Source organism: Neofelis nebulosa, chromosome 4 (genome assembly GCF_028018385.1).
Source record: "Neofelis nebulosa isolate mNeoNeb1 chromosome 4, mNeoNeb1.pri, whole genome shotgun sequence".
Classification (NCBI taxonomy): domain Eukaryota; kingdom Metazoa; phylum Chordata; class Mammalia; order Carnivora; family Felidae; genus Neofelis; species Neofelis nebulosa.
Genome location: NC_080785.1, coordinates 50,354,687 through 50,376,485, shown reverse-complemented (window position 1 = coordinate 50,376,485; position 21,799 = coordinate 50,354,687). Strand labels below are relative to the sequence as shown.

General features: G+C 39.7%; 1 protein-coding gene across 1 annotated transcript in view; it reads right to left on the bottom strand.

Moving 5' to 3' along the window:
* Window positions 1–21,799, bottom strand: part of HIBADH (3-hydroxyisobutyrate dehydrogenase) — a 111,023-nt gene that overhangs the window by 12,590 nt on the left and 76,634 nt on the right. Inside the window, exons 5-6 of the mRNA XM_058724749.1 lie at window positions 3,021–3,154; window positions 650–726 (exon numbers count right to left, since the gene is read on the bottom strand). Of these exons, the coding sequence (XP_058580732.1) occupies window positions 650–726; window positions 3,021–3,154 (211 nt within the window). The remainder of the gene's footprint in view (window positions 1–649; window positions 727–3,020; window positions 3,155–21,799) is intronic.

Genomic DNA, 21,799 nt, shown 5'->3' with positions numbered 1-21,799 from the left:
AACCTTAAGCATTCTAAAAGATGATCCTTATCATAGGAGAAACAAAACTCCTGCATCACTTTCAGCAGAGTATGGATGCATTTTATTTTAATGGAAAGACATATCCTTAATGTAAGGTAACAAAACCACAAGCCAGTTAAAATGAAAGAGTTATGTCCAGGAGTTGCAGCTTTATGAATGCCATCCAGTTTATCCCAAGACTAAACAACCAAGAGCCCTTGTAGTGAAGAGATACATAAAACCAGCCATGTGGTAGCAGAACACTTGAATTCGCCATACACTCAAACGGCGGTTTACAAAAATTTGTCCTACACTGCCAAAGTATGTTTAAATTTTACAGTAGAAGTGTTTCTTGCATTTCAATGCAACAGAAGAAATGGAGCTCCCGTATAAAAAGGATAATGTAACCTCGAATATACAGCACAACACATTTTATGGCTATGGCAAAGAATATTCATGCTCTCCAGGGCCCAGTGGTCGTCAAATAAGCAAAGTCTATTACAGTTCAATAATGAAGTACTTTCAAAATGTTCCCAGATCAACTCGTTCATCTCTCACGGACCCTTTTTTTTTTTTTTTTCAACATCAGAAAATCAAATAGAAAAGCTCATAAAAATTGTTAGCACATGAAAATATATATTCGACAAACCTGATTCCAAGATTCATAGCTTCAGCAGTCCCAATCATACTAATGGCTAACAGCATGTTGTTGCAGATCTTTGCAGCCTGAAAATAAGTGGAGTACATATTAAATATCTTTATTTTCGAGCTGTAACTCACGGGAAGTTGTTCTTCACCCACCCCGCAGGCTTCTTTCTGGAAGAGTGTGTAACTACTGATTCTCTCAAATGGGGAAAGGAACATGGTGCTGCGTGCCTCCTCCTGAGTCGCCAGGCTACCTGGGAGCAGACCGGGGAGTCTCTTCCACTGGCTAAGAAACCTGCAGTGGTGCCTGAGCTCCTCCTGTGGGCACAGTCTATAGGGAATACTGACCTGTGTGGCATGACTGCTTTTTCCCCCCGGTTTCACCGAGGTATACTTGACCTACAGCACTGTATAACTTTAGGCCGTACAGCACAATGATCTGACTTCCGCATATCATGCAATAATTATTGTAAGTTTAGTCAAAATCCATCATTCCATACAGATACCAAAATATATACGTTTTTTCCTTGTGATGAGAATTCTTAGGATTTGCTCTCTTAACAGCTTTCGTATACGTCATACGGCAGTGTCAGCTCCGGTCATCATGTTGTACATAACATCTCTAACACGCCTACTCTTTATAGAATGGTGCTTACGTTCTAACTGGGGCAATGGAGTAACACACTGAGGATAAACGCAACAAATAAACAAAAACAATTAAGTGGAAAACTGTACGGCCCTAAGACAGAGACAGTGAGAATTCAGAGAAACAAGATCACTGAGGAGAGGAAGTAGAACCTGAAACCACCTCTTGGAAGGCCAGGCACAAATTTAAATAGGCAAGAGGGAGAAAGGAGAGCACAGGAAAAGGTAGATACGTAAGAGGGATTAAATATATCAGAGCATGGGAGAACAGTAAGAAAACTGACTCATGCGCCTATGTTTTAAGGAATGGTAAGCAATGTGGTAGTTAAGACTGGGGTAGGAGCTATGAAAGCGAGGGTGGAGAGTTCAAATTTGACACGGCCGGAAACAGGCATCGCTTCCAAGTTTCAGAGTTGGGAAGTGTATGATGATGCAAATATCTTGATGGAGTTGGTTTTGGTTACAGTGTTGGCAGAGTGGTAAACCTGGCATCCAGGCTTTCTAGCAGCACGCAAGGTAGGAGACAACGGGAGAAGACTGGATCAGGTAATGTGAGGAATGGACAAGACTGCCAACGAGGAGAGACAGTGAAGCAAAAATCAGTAGAACTGGAGACCGGATAAGAGAATGGAGACAATAGGTATATCTGAGACAATGCTAAAGTCTCGAATAAGATAAAGAGGGTGCCAGCGACCGGGACCAAGCATTAAGAGGAGGGGAGATGGAGGGAGAGTGTGTGTGGTGGTGGTGGTAGGGGGATAACTAGTTTGATTTCTGAGTTCAGGGTTGCCATTCACCTCTATCTGATTAAAGAGTTGATATATTTCTAAATGAAAATATTTGCTTTTCTTTTAAAAAAAAAATTAACATTTATTCAGTTTTGAGAGACAGAGAGAGACAGAGCAGGAGCAGGGGAGGGGCAGAGAGAGAGGGAGACACAGAATCCGAAGCAGGCTCCAGGCTCTGAGCTGTCAGCACAGAGCCCGACACGGGGCTGGAACCCACAGACCGTGAGATCATAACCTGAGCCAAAGTCAGACACTTAACCAACTGAGCCACCCAGGTGCCCCGAAAATTATTCGCTTTTCAAGAAAAAGATAAAAGTGCACAGATTACTTCTTCCTGACTATATTACAAACAGAGCTGCAGTACATAATTAGATGGAGGAAAACAGCAACTGAGACACCATGAGCACTTCCTATAGAAGCACTTTTTTTTTCTTTAATTTTTTTTTTTTTAACGTTTATTTATTTTTGAGACAGAGAGAGACAAAGCATGAACCGGGGAGGGTCAGAGAGAGGGAGACACAGAATCTGAAACAGGCTCCAGGCTCTGAGCTGTCAGCACAGAGCCCGACGCGGGGCTCGAACTCACGGACTGCGAGATCATGACCCGAGCCGAAGTCGGCCGCCTAACCGACTGAGCCACCCAGGCGCCCCTGGAAGCACTTTTAAGGATGATTTCCGTGGTCAGTAGGATGATGAAATTTGAATGTGAATGATGAAATTTTCAGTATCTTTTTTAATAAGTTAATTGGCTGATGTCTGCTTAATTCCAGCAGGAATGATGGAAAACTAATTTATTCCAAATTAATTTAAGAAAATCTGAGGAAACAAAGAATCCACAGATTGAACAGAGTGGGGTTGGAATAATAGTATGGTCAGGAAAGACAAATGAACCTTAGCCAATTTTATATAATCAAGTCAGGGTCATTAATGTGAAAATGTTACCTGCCCGGTCCCAACAGCTCCACAATACACCACATTGGAGCCCATGCACCCCAGCAACTCCTGGGCAGCAGCAAATTCATCTTCGACTCCTCCCACCATAAATGTGAGGTTCCTAGACCGAGCAGCTCCCACACCTGAATAGTTTGGGGGTAAAGGGACAGAACAAAAGGAGACATTTCTTCAAGAGTTTAGGTAGATAGTAAAATTAGAGAAAAGCCCCAAAACAAATGAAAACACCTTGCCTCCAAACTGTATTTATGTCAGGCGTATATAAGATACCCTAAATCTCTCCTGGAATGTGTGTGTGCGTGTGTGCATGTGTGTGTGTGTGTGTGTGTGTGTGTGTGTGTGTATGTATATATACCATATACATATTTTTTTTTAAGTAAGCTCTACAGCGAATGTGGGGCTTTGACTCATGACCCTGAGGTCATGAGTTGCATGTTCTACTGGCCGAGCTAGCCCCTCTCCTGGAATATTTTAAAAATCAAGTATTGTGGAGTTTAATAATAACCCAAAAGAACACACAGATTCAAACTCTTATTCTCAATTCATCTCAAATATCTGGCATAATCATAGCACGAGACATATGGTAATTTGAAATGTGCATTTTATTATTCACATGCATCTTTTATTCTTTTTTTACAAGAAAATTATTTTTCTTTTTCTTTTTTTTTATTATGAAATTTATTGTCAAATTGGTTTCCATACAACACCCAGTGCTCATCCCAACAGGTGCCTTCCTCAATACCCATCACCCACCCCCCCCCCACCCTCCCACCCCCCATAAACTCTCAGTTTGTTCTCAGTTTTTAGGAGTCTCTTATGTTTTGGCTCCCTCCCTCTCTAACCATTTTTTTTTTCTTCCCCTCACCCATGGTTTTCTGTTAAGTTTCTCAGGATCCACACAGGAGTGAAAACATATGGAATCTGTCCTTCTCATGCATCTTTTATTCTAAGAAACCTATTCAAGCAATAGAAAGTATATGAAAAAGGCCCTTGTGCCCTGACCAGCACGAGAAGAGCCAGAGGGATCTGCTATTCTAGGGATTTGGGTGTCTTTAGTCCATTTGCTTGCTCCCCACATGCTATCTACCGATGAGATCTACAAAGAGGAAGACCTGGCTCTTTCTACCACAAACAAGTAGGCATTTCAGATGGTAAGAGTCTTTTTTTAAGTTAAAGAAAACAGTTGCTTATTTAGACCGGTAAATCTGATGTGCACTTCCCAGTATTATTTGATTTTTCTTTTCCCTCCTCCTATACACCGTTTGGGCAATTCATTCCTAGTGATATGAGCAGGGAGAAGAAACGAGCTGTGGCTGGGCTACTCCTTCCTAGCTCTTTAGAAAGGTCTGATGCATGGTCATTGATTGAAATGATTGGTTAGCACACAAAACATGCCCTAGACTTGTCCCTAAAAAAAGGAGGGGAAGCTTCATTCATCTAATGTTTTATCAGCTATAAAAGAAAACCAAGAGTATTATTGCTGCTTTTAGTATTAAAAAAATTTTAATTCATAATTTTCAAGTTGGGTTTTGTTGGTCAAAAACAGGAAAGTGTGTGGAAGAAAGCTAGTACGGTTTTTGCCTTTACACTTGATTTTACAGTATGGCTAGGAATAAAGAAACCATCATTGTCTATTTATCAAATCTGGCCATTAGAATCGATAACTACAAATAATGGCCTACTTTTTAGTTTAATTTAGTCAATGAAATACACCATTTATATATATAAAAACCCCAAGTGAAGAGACTCCTCTTTCATTTAAATTGTGAATATTTTGCTATTGCCAAATCAAGCAGCCTTTCTATTACAGTTTATGCTATTTTAACTAGTTATCAAAAGCAAAAGAGGGTCAGCATTATGTTAGCCAAACAACTGTGGAAGAGGAAGTGCCCACGTGTTAGGAAAGCCGAGGATACTCACACATAAGGTTAAATTACATTATTTCACAGTATTTTCAGACACACTTCGGAAATGATTATGTACAAAAACCCAATTATAACAAATGCTTTTAATTAGCCAGTCTGTGTCCTTTGAACATTCTGATAATGTTGAAGTTTAAGTGATTGTCACTTTGTTAGTTTCTAATTTACTTCACCAAGATGGTAGATCATTACTCTTTTACAATTATTTTGCTCAATTTCTATAGCCATTTTTATTCAAACCACATAACCATCTTGATTCCTAATCCTGTTGATCTGACCTAGGAAAATTAAGTAGACGATTTAAGTCAAAGCTTACAAACAAATCCAGCACTATCCATCATAGGTCAATAGCTTTGTATCTAGATTACGGATTGCTAAATAGCTTCAGAGAGTCATTTATTAAAGGAAAATTAATGCTGACAATGGTTCTCAGCTGGTTAATCTTTTGACAGGTGTACTTTCTCACTTGTTCAAACACATATTTCAAAAAGAAGAAATAAGTTACTTAAGCACGAGAAGATCACACACAAAAAAGAATAATTCATCTTCTAACTCAGATGTCTGTGGTATTTCTACTCTCATCTCATTGTGGTGGCATAATTACTAGGACCTTTGCATAACCTACATGCCAATGTAAGGGTCTAACCTGGGCAATTCTAAAGCTTTGGCATTCCTTGGGACCAAACCCTGTCTTTCCTTACATATTCCGTTAAGCGTGTGACACTATGAAGCCTAGTCCCATCGTGAAGGCAAAAAATTAAGACCTAAGTAATCCTAAAATAAACGTAACCATTTTAAGCTTAGGAAATAATATCTAGGAAGGTGGAACTCTAAAGGATGTAAGACATCCTCCAGATTTCAGCAGACACTGTACAGCGTTTGAGGTCTATCAATAATAAACAATAAATTTATTACAGTGTCATGCCATTTTAATTCAAATCCACTTCCCCAAATAGGCAAACATAGAACTCAGGCAGTTTCTAGAATACCGGGAGAGGGATTTATTTTAACCCTACATTTTACTAATTATGTATACAAAATCAAAACATATCCTGTGCTTAATTCTATTACAGCATTTATAACACCTTATTACAATGTTTGATTTTCTTACCTGATGCCTCCATTACACTACAAGCTCCCACAAGATCAGCACTGAGGTCTTGTTTCTGTCAGCATTCCCATTATCTACCACAGTGCATGATACATTCAATAGATGGCTGTTTGATAAATAAATTCATAAGAAATTCATACAAATTCATAGAAAGAGTAATTCGTAAGTTCATAGAAAGAGTAAAAATCTGGAGATGGAATATGTGGTTTAGGGGATGTACCATTCACTGGCTGTGTGATTCTCAGCATATAACGTGGGAAAAGCATTAATAACTTCTTCACAGAGTGGCTGTGAATATATGAACACATATATGCTGTAAAATATGACATGCTACTTAAATGTCAGGCCTCACTACTTTATGCCATGGGTTTGTGGAGTGGGAGTTTTATCTTTACCTACATGATACCTCAAAAGTCCTTTCCTATCTGGTCGTCTTAGTCGCTGTCTTCTCTAGGAGAATTTTAGCCTCTCTGGCTAAACATGAGTGGGTTTGGACGACACCTATGAACACTGGAAGGAGGCTGGCCCAGGTTAGGAAGTACTAAAGTGGTCCATGGACAGTGATGTTAAAATTACAGTGCAGACCTCTAGTAAAACCTTTCAGTGGCAGCAGGGTATATGGGAAGGTGACAAGAATGCCGCATTTGTTTCACTCGTTCAACAAAACTGAGAACCTATTAAGAATCAGGTCCTGGGGCGCCTGGGTGGCTCAGTCGGTTAAGTGTCTGACTTCAGCTCAGGTCATGACCTTGTGGTTCACGAGTTCGAGCCCCGTGTCGGGCTCTGTGCTGACAGCTCAGAGCCTGGAGCCTGCTTCCGATTCTGTGTCTCCCTCTCTCTCTGACCCTCCCCCCATTCACGTTCTGTCTCTCTCTGTCTCAAAAATAAATAAACGTTAAAAAAAAAAAATTAAAAAAAAAAAAAAGAATCAGGTCCTGTGATAAGTCCTAGAATTACACATGAGTGTATGTGACCTCGCTCCTAAGAATTTACACCCTTGTGATCCAGCCACTTGTCTCCTCACCCATCACTGCCACCCTAGACTGAGCCATCATCATGTCTCACCTGGGTTACTGCAACAGCCTCCCACTTGCTCTCCCTTCGGCTCTTGCCTCCATAGTCTACCCTCCATAAAGCAGTCAGAGGGAACCATTTTTTTTTTTTAACGTTTATTTATTTTGAGAGAGAGAAACAGTGCGTGCGCATGCAAGTGGGGAAGGGGCAGAGAGACAGAGAGGGAGAGAGAGAATCCCAAGCAGGCCCCGTGCTGTCAGCACACAGTCTGATGCAAGGATCGATCTCACGAACTGTGAGATCATGACCCGAGCCGAAATCCAGAGCTGGATGCTTAACCGACTGAGCCACCCAGGTGCCCCCAAGGGAACCTTTTAAAACATAAGTCTAGTTCACGTTTCTTTCCTACTCTCAAGCCTCCCAATGCTTCCCATCACTCTCGGTATAAAATTCAAAGTCCTACAAAGCCCTACAAGGCCCTCTATGATGCAGCCCTTGGCCACCTCTCCCATCTCATCTCATACCATTGTCTACATCGCTCAGTGCTTTCCCACCATCCTGAACTCCTACTGTTCCTGAAACAAGTCAAATACATTCCCATCTCAAAGACTTGCACTTTGCCTAAAATGCTCTTCCCCTAGATATTCGTCACTTGTTTCCTTCACCACATCCAGATTTTTTTCTCAACATATACCTCTTCAGAGAGGCCTTACCTGACCACTTAATCTGACAATCGAAAAAGGCACCCCACCATTCTCGATCCCCTTTTCTGCTTTAATTTCATTCACACTATTTATTACCACCTATTTATTTTAACTCTTCTATTTATCTGGTTTGGGTCCATATTCCCCACATGAACATTGGCTCCACGAGGGCAGTAGCTCTACTGGCTTATTCACCCCATATGCACGGTGTCTGGTCCATCACCAAACACAGCATTTGTTCAAAAAGACAGACAGGAGGAGGCAATGACAGAGGGGAGAGCAAGGAAACAACTGAGCGCAGTACTGGGTGGTAACTGTCTCCCAGAGACACAGAAGAGGCTAACGACTACAGACCAAGCAGCTGCCATTCTAGCAAGTCATTAAATGCTCCTAAGTTGTTTCATGTAGAAAGGGAGATGATGAGATAAATTATCACTGAATTGCTTTTAAGCTTTTGAAATTCCATCATTTGAACTTGCCAAGTTCACAAAATATCTACCCTCCCACCACATTTATCATGTTAATGCATAAAACCAAGGCACGTGTCATTTTATACAATATATGAATGGTTCCGAATTAGAAAATGAGTTTTCTCGTGTAACCACATTAATTAAATCTAATAAGCCTACATATTTGTGGTTGTCTTTAATGCTTTTATCTGACACTTTCCTGTGATGATGCCTCTTTCCTGTGATGATGCCCCTAGTGTTTTTTTCCCATGACTCCAGAATCAGAAAGACTGAACTCATCTGTACAGATGAAAAGGCAAAGGCCCAAACCATTCAAAATAGGTGCCCGGACCACCCTGTTTTTAAAGGCACAGGCGTCTACCACTTCTCTTGGGAACTGCTTTAATTTCGATCAACCTTAGAGCGGAGAAACACTTTAAATCTAATCAAAGTCTCAAAGTCAGCCTCTCTTCTTCTCTCTCTCAAAGGCATCACAGGAAGTCTCCATTATCTAAACTATCTTCTTTCTTTCCTTCCACTCCTACTTATGGTTGACATAAAAAAAATCTGACCGCTGGAGATCCATTTGTCTGTGGGGAACAAGAGGAAACCCTGGGGAATAAGAGGAAACAATCCTTGTCCTCAAGGAGTTTGAAACCTAGTGTTTGTGGTGGTGGAGGTGAGTGTGTACGTGTATATGGAGATGGGAGAAGAGAGAAGGCAAACAGACAATTATAAATAGTAAAAGACAGATGCATACTACAGGAGAGGTCTACACATAGGCACGTGGAGGTGCAAAGAAGAAAAGTATCATCAGCAATTAACTGTTCGGTGCCTTTAACAATTTCCTCCATCCCATGGGCTTAGGAGAATATTTGAAATACAACTATTCCAGAAAGTCCAGAATATAAGGTCACAGTAGGTATGAAACACCGTCTTTGCCCTCAAGAGGTCTAAACCATAATTCGGGAAAAGAGACATATACTCAGAAATAAATGCCAAAAGGTAGCATCATATACCAAGTGTCATGGACGAGGACAATCACCACCAAATCCTGATTCCCTCTTTTCTTCCATTTTTTGACCTCCGTCATTGAAAGAATAATGAGTTCTCAGAAAGGGTGGAAAAAGAAACAAATTGTTCTCAAAGAGTAACGGTCTTGCCATCAACTGTGGGTAGGCTTTGAAAGCTTTGATAAGAATATAGGTATCCTGAATCTGTTTGCAAATCAAACAGAGCAGTTTAAAACATGAGCTGAGCAAATAATTTTGTATGTTTTATACACGGACACTGAGTTCTGCCTACTATCTAGTTAAATACACACACATAAAAGCCTATCTCTCTTCACAACCAATGTGAGTTTGCTTATTAGAAGAAAACAATCAGAAAACTGAGGATCAGAATTAAGAACAAATACAAAAATGAAACCATAAGATTTCACAATAAATTTCAAATATGGGTCTGAGTATCTTCGAGGTCTTGGCAAACACTATTTGGGAGAGGAATAAAGGAGCCTCATCGAGTTACGTGTTTTAAAAAATTCACATTTGGAACTTCAATCAGGAGACAGTAAGTGAAACAACAGACGATGTTCGTCACATTTTCACAACAAAAGCAGTAATTTTTTCAAAGTAATTCAATTCTTGTTTTTTATCTCTTTCTAATCTTAGCCCACCTGCAACAGAGCTCATTAACAACAACCACCTCAGTCTAATATTTACGTTTATCTGTGTCCCAATGTCTGGCAGTTTTGTTATGAGAACCAAAACAGGCTTAAGTTTCAAATTATGCATCAACATGAACATAACCAGTAGCTGAAGACATTATTCACTATCACTCAGCATTTCTACATAGCGCCTCACTGTTGTTTTCTGCTAAGTAAAAGTTCTTCTTTCTGAAATATTCGCATGTTCGTGTTCACCAAAAAGAAGAACTACATAACTCACTGTATCTGTCCTGAGTCCTGGGAAGCAATGAACTTTCTCTTTTTTGTCCTTAAATGGTTTCTGATTTTTTGAAGTTTTACTTTTCTTGTCAATGGACTCTAACTGGACTCTTCTCTGGTTTCCTGTCTACTCCCTGCAACAAAAACCATCATGCTATGCATACTGAACTATTTACAGTAGCTGGAATGTGCAATGATTTTTTTTCCTTTTATGCATCCACATCTTTCCTAGGTGACTCCCTTGTATGAGATTCCCTTGCCTCCCTTTGCCTGGCTAACTCCTGTTTATCTTTCAAGACTCAACTCATGTGCCCTCTAAGGAGCAATGCATGACCATAATCCCCTTTCTCTATTTTTTTTATAACATTTCTAGTGATGTTTGTAATAAAGCACATATACTACTCTCATCAGTGATTTTTCTGGTATGTCTTGTAAGGATTCTTATGGGCAAGCGCTGTTTGAATCTTAGCACCCAGCATATATCACATGTGTGATAAATGTTCATTGTCTGTTTAGGAGGTAGGCAGAGAAGAAATCAATGGCTACTAAAATAACCAAGAATACTAATTAAGACTAAGTAAGACAATGTTCTCTAGCTTATCAAAAGAGCTCAACTTTGGAGAACTGTTCTCCACACGTGGCAATGCTACGTTCACTTACTGCTGCACAAACGTGCAGAAGCAAAATAAGTGCACATGTATACAGACATTATTAGGAAGGCACAAAAAAACTGAAGAGCATGTATTCTGAGTTAAGAGACCTGGAGCGAGGTCACAATTGAAGGCTGCCCCACTTGGAGAAGTTAGAACACCTTTCAATCTTGGTTCCTCCATCTGAAATTGCTGATAAAACCACCTGCCATACTTACCTTGAAGCTCAAATGGAAGAATACTTTGGAAAAGTATTTTACACGGTTATCACACAAATGCTATAAAAATTTTAAATATAACAACAAGTAAATCTACTCAGCTTGAATACCGCGAGGTCTTTGGCCTAAACAGCAAAGAAGTGAAATTTGGAATTTAGCCTTACTGAGAAGCTGAACCAAGGATTATGATAGAAAGTCCATTACTCAAGTGCTGATAACTTAGAATAACCATTTACAAGTCACAAATAAGGAGATCATTTTCAATTCTAGAACTACCAGAAAGAAGCCGTCAAATCTAGAGAGGGAAGAAATCTAAAAAAGTACATTCAAATTATATTTGTTTATGACACTGCAAAAATCCTGCCACCAAGGCGCTCTCATTGATATATAGCAAAACGTAGTAAATCACTTAATTTACTCAAAAGAACTTAAATGTTTTAACCAGTCTGCCATCAAAAGAGATCAAGAAGAGGACCAATGGGACTTGGGCTGCAATGTGAGCCGTCTTTAAAATGCAATTGTTCTAATCATTTTCTACAGATGCAGCCTCACAAGGGGCTGCTGTCACAGGGACCATTTACGACTTGTTATGGTGTCTCTATTGTTTACCAGCGACATTCGCTGAAAAAGGCGACAGCTGGGACAGAAAGCTGCTACTCAACGAACAATATAATCCCGTGAAAGTAATCAACAAATTTAAGGGTGTTAATTAACTTTACACTTTATCATGTTCAATTAGTTGTCCTTTCTAGAAAAGATTGCCGTGCACAATCAGTTTAGAGCGTGCCATGTTTGATTTGTAAGTGATCACTGTTTCTGTTTCAGAGTCCATGTCAGATGTTCTCTTGGGTTTTGGTGACACAGATGAATGGCTCTGCACATGTTAGGGGGTGATCTGGTTTAACATAAGCCAGCATAACATAACCCCTTGTTAACACTATTTCTGGCATCATCCATGCTGGAAACAGAAAAGCAAAAACACTCTCAACACTATTCTAGAGTCAGATAAACAAAGTTTAGTTTTTCCTGAAATAAACACAGACACAAATACATGGGAGAAATAAGCAATTTTTCATCATTATTTTTCAAAGTAAGACTTGTCTTTCAGGGGCATGTTTGGGATCATTTCCTCCCAGCAAGATCTCGAAGCTCTGCTGCATTATGCACAAAGCGCCACCGTGTCCTCGTGCTTTACATAATGCAGATAGCCTTTTCCGTGGCAGGTGAACAAATGCTACAGATGTGTCATTAAGTACTGGCCTGGTGTCAAATTCTAGAATGTGACTTTGAAATCCAGAAGCTATATTTTACAAGTGTGGGAAATCTGCAGTAAAGTGTATTAATCTATGAATACAAGGTGCCTTTTCTCTTACTTTTAATGCACCTGTCCCTACTTGCTAACAGGACACGGGAAAGCTCATGATGGAGTGACGATACATTCAATATCGCATGGTAATGAAAGTCACTGAGGTTTCTCCGTATTGATGGAGCTTTGCACCAAAGTATTTCAAAAGTCACTGGTGAGGTGAACAAAACGCAAAACTGAGGTGTGGCAGCAGGTGTCTATCTTTAAGAAAATAAAGCAAGGGACGTGCATCTAGCTCCTAAAGACAAAAAACAAAAACAAAACATCTACACAGGATTTTGAAACATCTTCATAAAGCTATACCTTGTTCTTCTAAGACTAGCTGTTTCCTGCATAATATAAATGAAACATGTATAAATAAACCACAGCTGGTTAGCTAGTGATAGCATGCGTAAGGACAAAGCTGAACTTCTTCCAAATAGAAAAGTTGTTAACTCTGAAAGCTAATAATGTCCTAAGTTAAATATTAAAGAAGGAAATTATAGGCTATATCTGAAACAGCTGAAACCACAATACACAGCAGCAGAAAACATTAGTTTTCTGCAGAAGATCTGCAGGGAGAAGGGAAGCGGTCGATAGATCCTTAAATTGGAAGCAATAGCCGTTCTTCTATCCCAAGTTGGCAGCTGCTACATTTGCAGGCCTGGTTCATTATTTACCCATAATGACCATCAAGCTGCAGTCAAAGTCAGATCACAACAACTGTCAGCAGCTCTTTTAATTAGCCTTGTTTGAATTCAGATAAATATCACAATAGACCTGCTTATGCTGAAAGAGCAACAGAACGTTCCGCATGGAGTTGGGCTGGCTTGAGAAGGACCAGTGAGTGCAGTACGGAAGCCATCAGACAGAAACAGTGGGGTTTTTAAAGGGTGGGGTAAACAGAACAAAATGGTTGCTTTCATTTTGAAAATCGCTGTAAAAACCAGCTCCCCGACATTCACCCCAGATGAAGACTGCACGGTGTTGGAGCGCAACGAAACTCTGGGCTTCTGAAAGCTTGATGCCTGGTGTCCAAGGAGAAAGTTAACTTAATGCCTTTGGAGAATGTGATTTAAAAAACTCCATTTTGTAGACAATGTATCTTTCAGCTTTCAAAATCATTTCTAAAAGCCAAGTAAAAAAGTCTGTTCAGTTAGATAAGCTCGTAACTTTCATGTCCTTCTATTTTACCTTCTTTAGGAGTTGCGTAATTTGCAACATTTTTTCTCTGACAGGAATCTGCTATTTTCTATCCACTCCTTGCATTCAGCATTAACAGTCACAAAGTAAAACAAGGCCAACAACCAAATTCTGTGTAATTCAACGGCTGCCATATCCCACACCACTACTCTGGGGTTGTCTCCCTCCAGCCTGCTTGAGAGGAAAAACAAGCGCCAAGATCAGCTGCCCTCTATTTACAGAGGGCTGACTGTCCGCACAGACTATATACTGTTGCAACTTTGGGGGTAGGTAAAAAGAAGTGATGGCCAATAGAGAAGGAGGGTAGAGAATAAGAAGGAGTAAGAAAAGGCAAGATGATAACCTCACGGCAAACTGGAGTAAACTGCAGATAGCAAGGAACTAAAGAGAAGCTAAAAAGCTCCACTCAACTAACAAGGAATTATTATCTCTGGGAACCACGCGTGAGTCCCTGTGAGGATCTGGACTCTTGAACTGTGGAGTGGGCATCGTTGAAGAAGTGGCACTTCTAAATGTAAGCTGGACTTAGTCCACTCTCATTTTTTCTAAGCCCTCAGCTATTACATATCTTTGTGCAACCATTTCTGATGCTGCACAACATAACATTAAGGAAAAGTAACTAGATTTGCATAAGGATCAAGGACCTGTTGCTGTTTACACAGGGTTTGGACCTATTTCCTTATTGAGTAGGAAAACACTCCTATAGGAAGTAATAAAGACTCATTATATTTGTGGTTGACTTCAAGTACTAAAACCTGCATAATAAAACTCTTACAAAGTGTTGTGAGACCAAATGTGATAAAGGCAACTACTGAATGTTGACAGTATAAGCAGGGAGAACTCTTCATCTGGTTTCATGAGAACGAATCATAGCAAAAAGGAATATTTCTTGCCCCATGTTTTTTAAATAAAAAATAAGCCATGTGCATCACCCTATCATAGATGACGGCCTTCCCTCCTTACCCTTTAATACATCCTATCTCCTGTCTACAAGAACAGCCAATGGTTGTAACTTGTTCAGTGTGTCAAGTACAAAGACAACAGTCAACTTGCCATTCCAAGTCTAGACTCAGGCTCAATATATATGAATCAGAATTTACTGTGTAAGAATACCAAAGAAAACTTCATACCCATTACGATGACTACTCTAAAGCAAAACCAATCATATAACAAGTATTGGCGAGAATGTGAGAAATTGGAATGCTTGAGCACTGCTGCTGGGAATATAAAATGATGCAGCTTCTATGGAAAACAGTATGGTAGCTCCTCAAAAAAATAAAAATAGAATCATCATATGGTCTAGCAATTCCAATTCTGGATATATATATCCCAAAGAACTAAAAGCAGGGTCTTGAAGAGATATTTATATACCAATTTTCATAGCCACAATATTCACAACAGCCAAAAGGTAGAGACAATCCAAATGTCCATCAAAGGATGAATGGGTAAACAAAGTGTGGTGTATACATAGAATGGGTTATTATTCAGCCTTAAAAAGGAAAGACATTCTCACACATGCTAAACGTGGATGAACCTTGAGGACATCATGCTAAGTGACAGAAGCCAGTCAAAAAAGGACAAATACTGCACGATTCCATTTATATGAGGTACCCAGATGGTCAAATTCACATAAAGACAGGAAGTTGGGGCTCCTGGGTGGCTCAGTCAGTAGAGCATCTGACTCTTGATTTCACCTCAGATCATGATCCCAAGGTCATGAGATCAAGTCTTGCACTGGACTCCATGTGGAACATGAAGCCTGCTTAGAATTCTCTCTCTCTCTCTCTCTCTCTCTCTCTCTCTCTCTCTCTCTCTCCCCCACTCTTTCTCTAAGATGAAATAGAAAAAAATTAAAAAATTAAAATTAGAAAGTAAAATAGTGATTGTCAGGGGCTGGGGGGAGAGAGAAATATGGAGTTGCTATCTAATGAGTACATAATTTCAGTTTTGCAAGATAAAAAGAGTTCCGGAGATAGATGGTCGTTAATTGTTGCACAAAAAATGTGAATGTACTTAATACTACTGAACTGAACTGTATACTAAAAATGGTTAAGATGGTAACTTTTTTTACTGTTTGTTTATTTACTTTGAGAGAGAGAGAATGTGCACACATGCGTGCAAGTTGGGGCAGGGGCAGAGAGAAAAGGAGAGAATCCCAAATAAGCTCCGTGCTGTCAGCACAGAGCCCGACGTGGGGCTCGAACTCACAAACCATGAGATCATGACCTGAGCCTAAGGTGGACACTTAGCCAACTGAGCCACCCAGGCACCCCTAATTATAATGATTTTTATGAACCCTTAATGTAGTTATCTAGAGAAAACTGAGGAAAGCCATGCTAGTCTTATAACCTCTGTTTAAAAAATAACAGTTCATAGACAATAAGCAAATATATCCAGTTTAGGCAAACAGGTAAAATTAAGATCCTCCAATTTCCAATAGTATGCTCACTGCACTAGGCCAGGTTGCTTCCCCAAAGACAGGAAGGATGCACAAATTCTGCTGAAAGATCATCTAGGAGTTAAGTTGAAAAAAAACATGAGACTAAACAAAGCACAAGACCTACAATCAAGAATTGGTTAAACCAAAAGCTTAGGCTAACAAAAGAAGCAAATGATGATAAACCCATAACAAATGGTATTTAAACTTAAGCCACAAACATGGTAGTAGCAAAAAAACCCCAACATGTTATATGTGCCACATACACACATGCCAACATTCATAAAAATGAGACACCGCCTAGGGTCCTGGCACCGGTTGGGGTGAAAGGTGGGAGTGTAAAATGAGAGGATGTAAAGCGAAGTGAAACGGCTCAAAGATATAAGAGAAGGCAATAATCCCAAGATAATACTTGGGAACAAAGTGAGAGCTGCTGGTCTGCCTAATTACGAAGCCAAATTTAGGCCAAGAGGCTACAGTTATTTAATTTCCTCTTTCCCTTACAGGCATGAGAAATGGTGGTGCCTTTGTCTGAACTGTAGAATGTCACAATTCACGGTAGACCAACCACAAAAAGGCAGCCCCTTGCATATACGCAAATCAGAAAAAGGCTCTACCCTAAGCAGGCAAGTAGCCTCGAGGAGGTAAGAAGACCAAGTCTGACATATGAAGGTCAAGCTGAATTTCACCCTCAATTCAGGTCTCTTCAGAGAGGCATGGCCTGCACAGGTGAACACAGTAGACCTCAGTTCAAGCTCCGGTTCTGACACGAACAGTATTATTTTGCGCAAATCAGTGGCTTGGAGCCTCAGTGCCGTCACCTATAAAATAAATCTCATCTCCAGTTCCACTCATTGGTAAATCAACACATTTATCTCAGCTAATTCATATATCCATTCCACCTTCCTGAACTCCTACTACAGCACACAGCACCAGGCCAGGCACTTCAAGGCAGCACTGTAATAGTCCTCTAGGCTCAAAAATCTCCCAAACCAAGACAAAACAAACAAAATACACCAATCTAATGAGCTCCACATGTTCCAACAACTTCTATCTTCCCATTCTCTCCTCACGCAGACCCCAAACTGGTTCTTCCTCCTGCATTTCCTATCTAAGAGAGTAATTACTACTATCCACAGACACTACAAATCCCATGGCGGCATTTCTCAAGGTCAGTTCCCCAGAATATGACTGCCACAAGATGTCTGACTTCGGCTTAGGTCATGATCTCACGGTTCATGGGTTTGAGCCCCCCATTGGGTTCTGTGCAGACAGCTAAGAGCCTGGAGCCTGCTTCAGATTCTGTGTCTCCTTTTCTCTCTGCCCCTCCCCTGCTCTGTCTCTATCAAAAAATGAATAAACATTTAAAAATTTTCCTAAAAAGGTGAATTTGCTTACATTTATTGTGATTAGACATATTTCTAGCACATTTTTGGTATTTACTTTCATTTTCCCTTGAATTTATTTTTCCTCCTCCCTTACCTTCTGCTGAACTGATAAAAGTTTTCTAAGTTCCTTTTCATTTTCCTGTGGGCTTTGGAATCTATCGATCACTTTTCTATTCTTCTAAATGATAATCCTTAAAAACTTTAAACATCTATCACTAACTATAAATTCCTCCAGTAACATCTAAGGTTTTTCAGGACTCCATTCTCCTCTCAAACATGATGTGAACCTTAACATGTGTTAAGCCATAGGATATCACGCGACTCCCCCCTACGCTGTAAATCTTATTGTCCAGAGTTTTAGTTTTATCTTTTTTTTAAACACACAAAACAGGTTTTTTAAATAGTCAGTACTTAAAGTTTTTAATTTTATTTTAAAAATCATTTTGTGCTCATGATTATTTCTGATATTCTTTGCCTTTCTCCTTAGATTGAATCTTTCTCCTCACTAAAGTATATCATTTAATAATTCCTCAGGTAGGGTTATTTTTTAACTATCTTTTATGTGTGTAGAATTTCAGGATGCAAGCTCATTGTAAATGGAGAAATTCTGTTTACTCCCTACCCCCTACCCCTAGCCATCTGTGCTCACTTCTCCCTGTATATGATTTTACAGTTGTCTATTCTGGCTTCCCGGGCCCCAGTTTAGGATCGGTTCTTACAGTGGCTGGGGGTTCGGTGCCCGCTCTTAAGGGATTTTAGGGAAGCCACAGATCCAGACATGGAGCCAACAGATGGCTTGGTTCAGGGCTTGGTCTTAACCACTGTAATGTCTTTCCATGTCCTAGGTTCAAAGCTTACTAAAAACCGTAGCCCTGGGCCATGGTCAGCTGGGGATTTGAGCTTCACAGTCTGCCAGCTGTGTGCCTGGGACCAGCCCCCATTACTCACATGGAGTACTTTTTACCCCGGAACAGAACTCCCAGCCACTACTGGACCCACAGCTTAGCTAGCTGATGGCTTTAGTATCACTCAATGTACTATATTTCCACTCTGGTTTTGGCCCATGGAGACAGGTGTCTTACCTTGGAGCACAACTGTGTCCTATTTATTTTCTTATGTATTCGATTGCTATATTCTATGATTTCCATGCACTTAGAACAGAAAAGGTGCATCAAAACATGAATTTACTATCTTAACAGAACATATTTTTCTCCAATTTTTCTTTTCTTTCCATATCCAGCTATTGGCTCTGGTTGTGGCTCTGCTCATCCTTCACCTAAAATATTGCAATACCTTGGTTGGTTCTCCTCTCTCTGCACACTCTCCCTTGAACCCAATTCTCACTAAGGCCATGAAAACCATTCATCTTATCTGTCTCCTTGAAATCTTTCAAGATCTCGATCTTACCCCAAGATTAGAAGTTTTTCAGCATGGCATGCAAGGTTCTTCCAAGCTTGATCTCAGCTCGCCTTTCTAATTTCTCAGCCCCTGACACCCAACACCTGGCACTCTAGCCAAACAAGATGACCCCTTCTTTTCCCCACATGCAAGAGATGAACTTCATCTTTCTTGCTTTCCTACACTCATGCTGTGTCTTTCTGGTATGCTTATCCACATTTACTCCCTACTCCAGCACCCATCTCAGGCTCTGCTTAGCTAGCAAAAATCCACTTATTCTTCAAAAATTCGGCTCAAATGTCATTTCCAACCTCCATCCCACATTCTGTGCATCCTCCATACACATTTTATCTGTATCCCCGTTACTGATCACATCACTATCATAGTTGTTTACCTGTTTGCTTCCCCTAGACCCTGAGTTCATTGCATAATAGCCATATAATAAATTGATAGTAAGAAATTTCCAGCAAAAAGAGAAGTAGAGGAAGTCTAATAGTGTAGAAAACGATGAATAGCATTTTGTTAAAAAATTTTTTTCCTGATTTGTTAATGAAAACAGAGGGTGCAGAAAATCAGAGAAATCTGTTACAGTATGACTTACAAAATTCTATATAAAGAACTTCTACAACTCAACACCAAAAAACCAAATACCCCAATTTAAAAATTGGCAGAGGACCTGAAAAGACATTTTCCAAAGACAAAATACAGACAGCCAACAGACACATAAAAAGATGCTCAACATCACTAATCACCAGGCAAAAGCAAATCAGAACCACAATGAGTTATCACCTTACACTTGGTAGAACGGCTAAAATAAAAAAGATAAGAAATAAGTATGGGTGAGGATGTGGAGAAAAAGGAACCCTCATGCACTGTTGGTAGGAATGTAAATTGGTGTAGCCACTGTGGAAAACGTATGGAGATTCATCAAAAAGTTTAAAAAAAGAAATACCAATATGATCCAACAATTCCACTACTGTGTATTTAACCAAAGAAAATGAACACACACATCTGAAAAGGTATAGACACCTCTACGTTTACTGCAGCATTATTTACAATAGCCAAGACAGGGAAGCAGCTAAGTGTCCACTGATAGACAAATGGATAAAGGAGATATGTGTGTGTGTGTGTGTGTGTATTTACACACACACACACACACACACACACACACAATATGGAATATTATGAAGTCATAAAAAAAGTCCAGATCTTACAACTTGGGACAACAGGGATGGACCAAAAAAGTATTATGCTAAGTGAAATACATCAGACACAGAAAGACTAATACCATATGATTTCATTCATATGTGGGAACTAAAAAACAAATGAATAAACAAAAAGCACCATGCGACCTATAAATACAGAGGACAGACTGACGATTGCCAAGGGAGTGGGTGGTGGTAGGGAGAAATCATACAATATTTTATCCTTTTATGTCTGGCTTATTTCACTTAGCATAACATCCTCAAGGTTCATCCATGTTATAGCATGTATCAGAATTTCACTCCATCTTAAGTCTGAATAACTTTTGATTGCATGTATACAGATTTTGTTTACCCATTCATCCATCAATGAACATTTGAGTTGTTTCTACTTTCTGGCTGCTATGAAACTTGTTGCTATTAACACTGGTATACAAATATCTTTTCAAATCCCTTCTTTCAATTATTTTGGGTATATACCCAGAAGTAAAACTGCTAGATCATATGGTACTTCTATGTTTTTTTGATGAACCACCACACCATTTTCCACATGGGTGCACCATTTTACTTCCCACGAGCAGTGCACAAGCATTCCAGTTTCTCCACATCCTCACCAATACTTGTTGTTTTCTGTTGTTTGTCTTTTCATAATAGCCTAGATTCTTTTTTTTTTTTAATGTTTATTTCTTTCTGAAGGAGAGAGAAAGAGTGTGATCGGGGGAGGGGCAGAGAGAGAGGGAAACACAGAATTTGAAGCAGGCTCCAGGCTCTATCAGCCCAGAGCCCGACATGGGGCTCAAACCCAAGAGCCGTAAGATCATGACCTGAGCCTAAGTTGGACACTTAACTGACTGAGCCACCCAGGTGCCCCATAATAGCCTAGATTCTAATGAGAGCAAAGTGGTATCTCATTGTGGTTTTGATATGCATTTCTATATGATGAGTGATGTTGATCATCTTTTCATTGTTTTATTGGCTATTTGTATACTTCTTGGGAGAAGTGTCTACTCAAGTCCTTTGCCCATTATTTTATTTTTTTTATTTATTTTATTTTTTTAATTCACATCCAAGTTAGCATATAATGCCACAATGATTTCAGGAGTAGATTCCTTAATGTCCCTTACCCATTTAGCCCATCCCTCCTCCCACAACCCCTCCAGTAACCCTGTTTGTTCTCCATACTTAAGAGTCTCTTATGTCTTGTCCCCCTCCCTGTTTTTACATTATTTTTGCTCCCCTTCCCTTATGTTCATCTGTTTTGTGTCTTAAAGTCCTCATATGAATGAAGCCATATGATATTTGTCTTTCTCTAATTTCGCTTAGCATAATACCCTCTAGTTCCATCCATGTAGTTGCAAATGGCAAGATCTCATTCTTTTTTATTTCCTTTGCCTATTAAAAAAAATTTTTTTTAAGTTTATTTATTATTGCGAGAGAGAGAGAGAGACAGAGCATGAGCATGGGAGGGAGCAGAGAGAGAAGACACAGAATACAAAGCAGGCTCCAGTCTCTGGGCTGTCAGCACAGAGCCCAATGCAGGGCTCAAACTCACAAACCTCAAGATCATGATCTGAGTTGAAGTCAGACGCTTAACCGACTGAGACACCCAGGCGCCCCTCTGCCCATTTTTTAATTGGGTTATTTGGGTTTTGTTGCTGATATTGTTTGATATTATCCTTCAACATGTATTTTATTTTTATTTAGGAAATTTTAATTTTTAGAAGCTTTCTGTCATACTCCACTTGCTTCCTTGTAATATACTTTCAACTTCCATTCAAAACTTG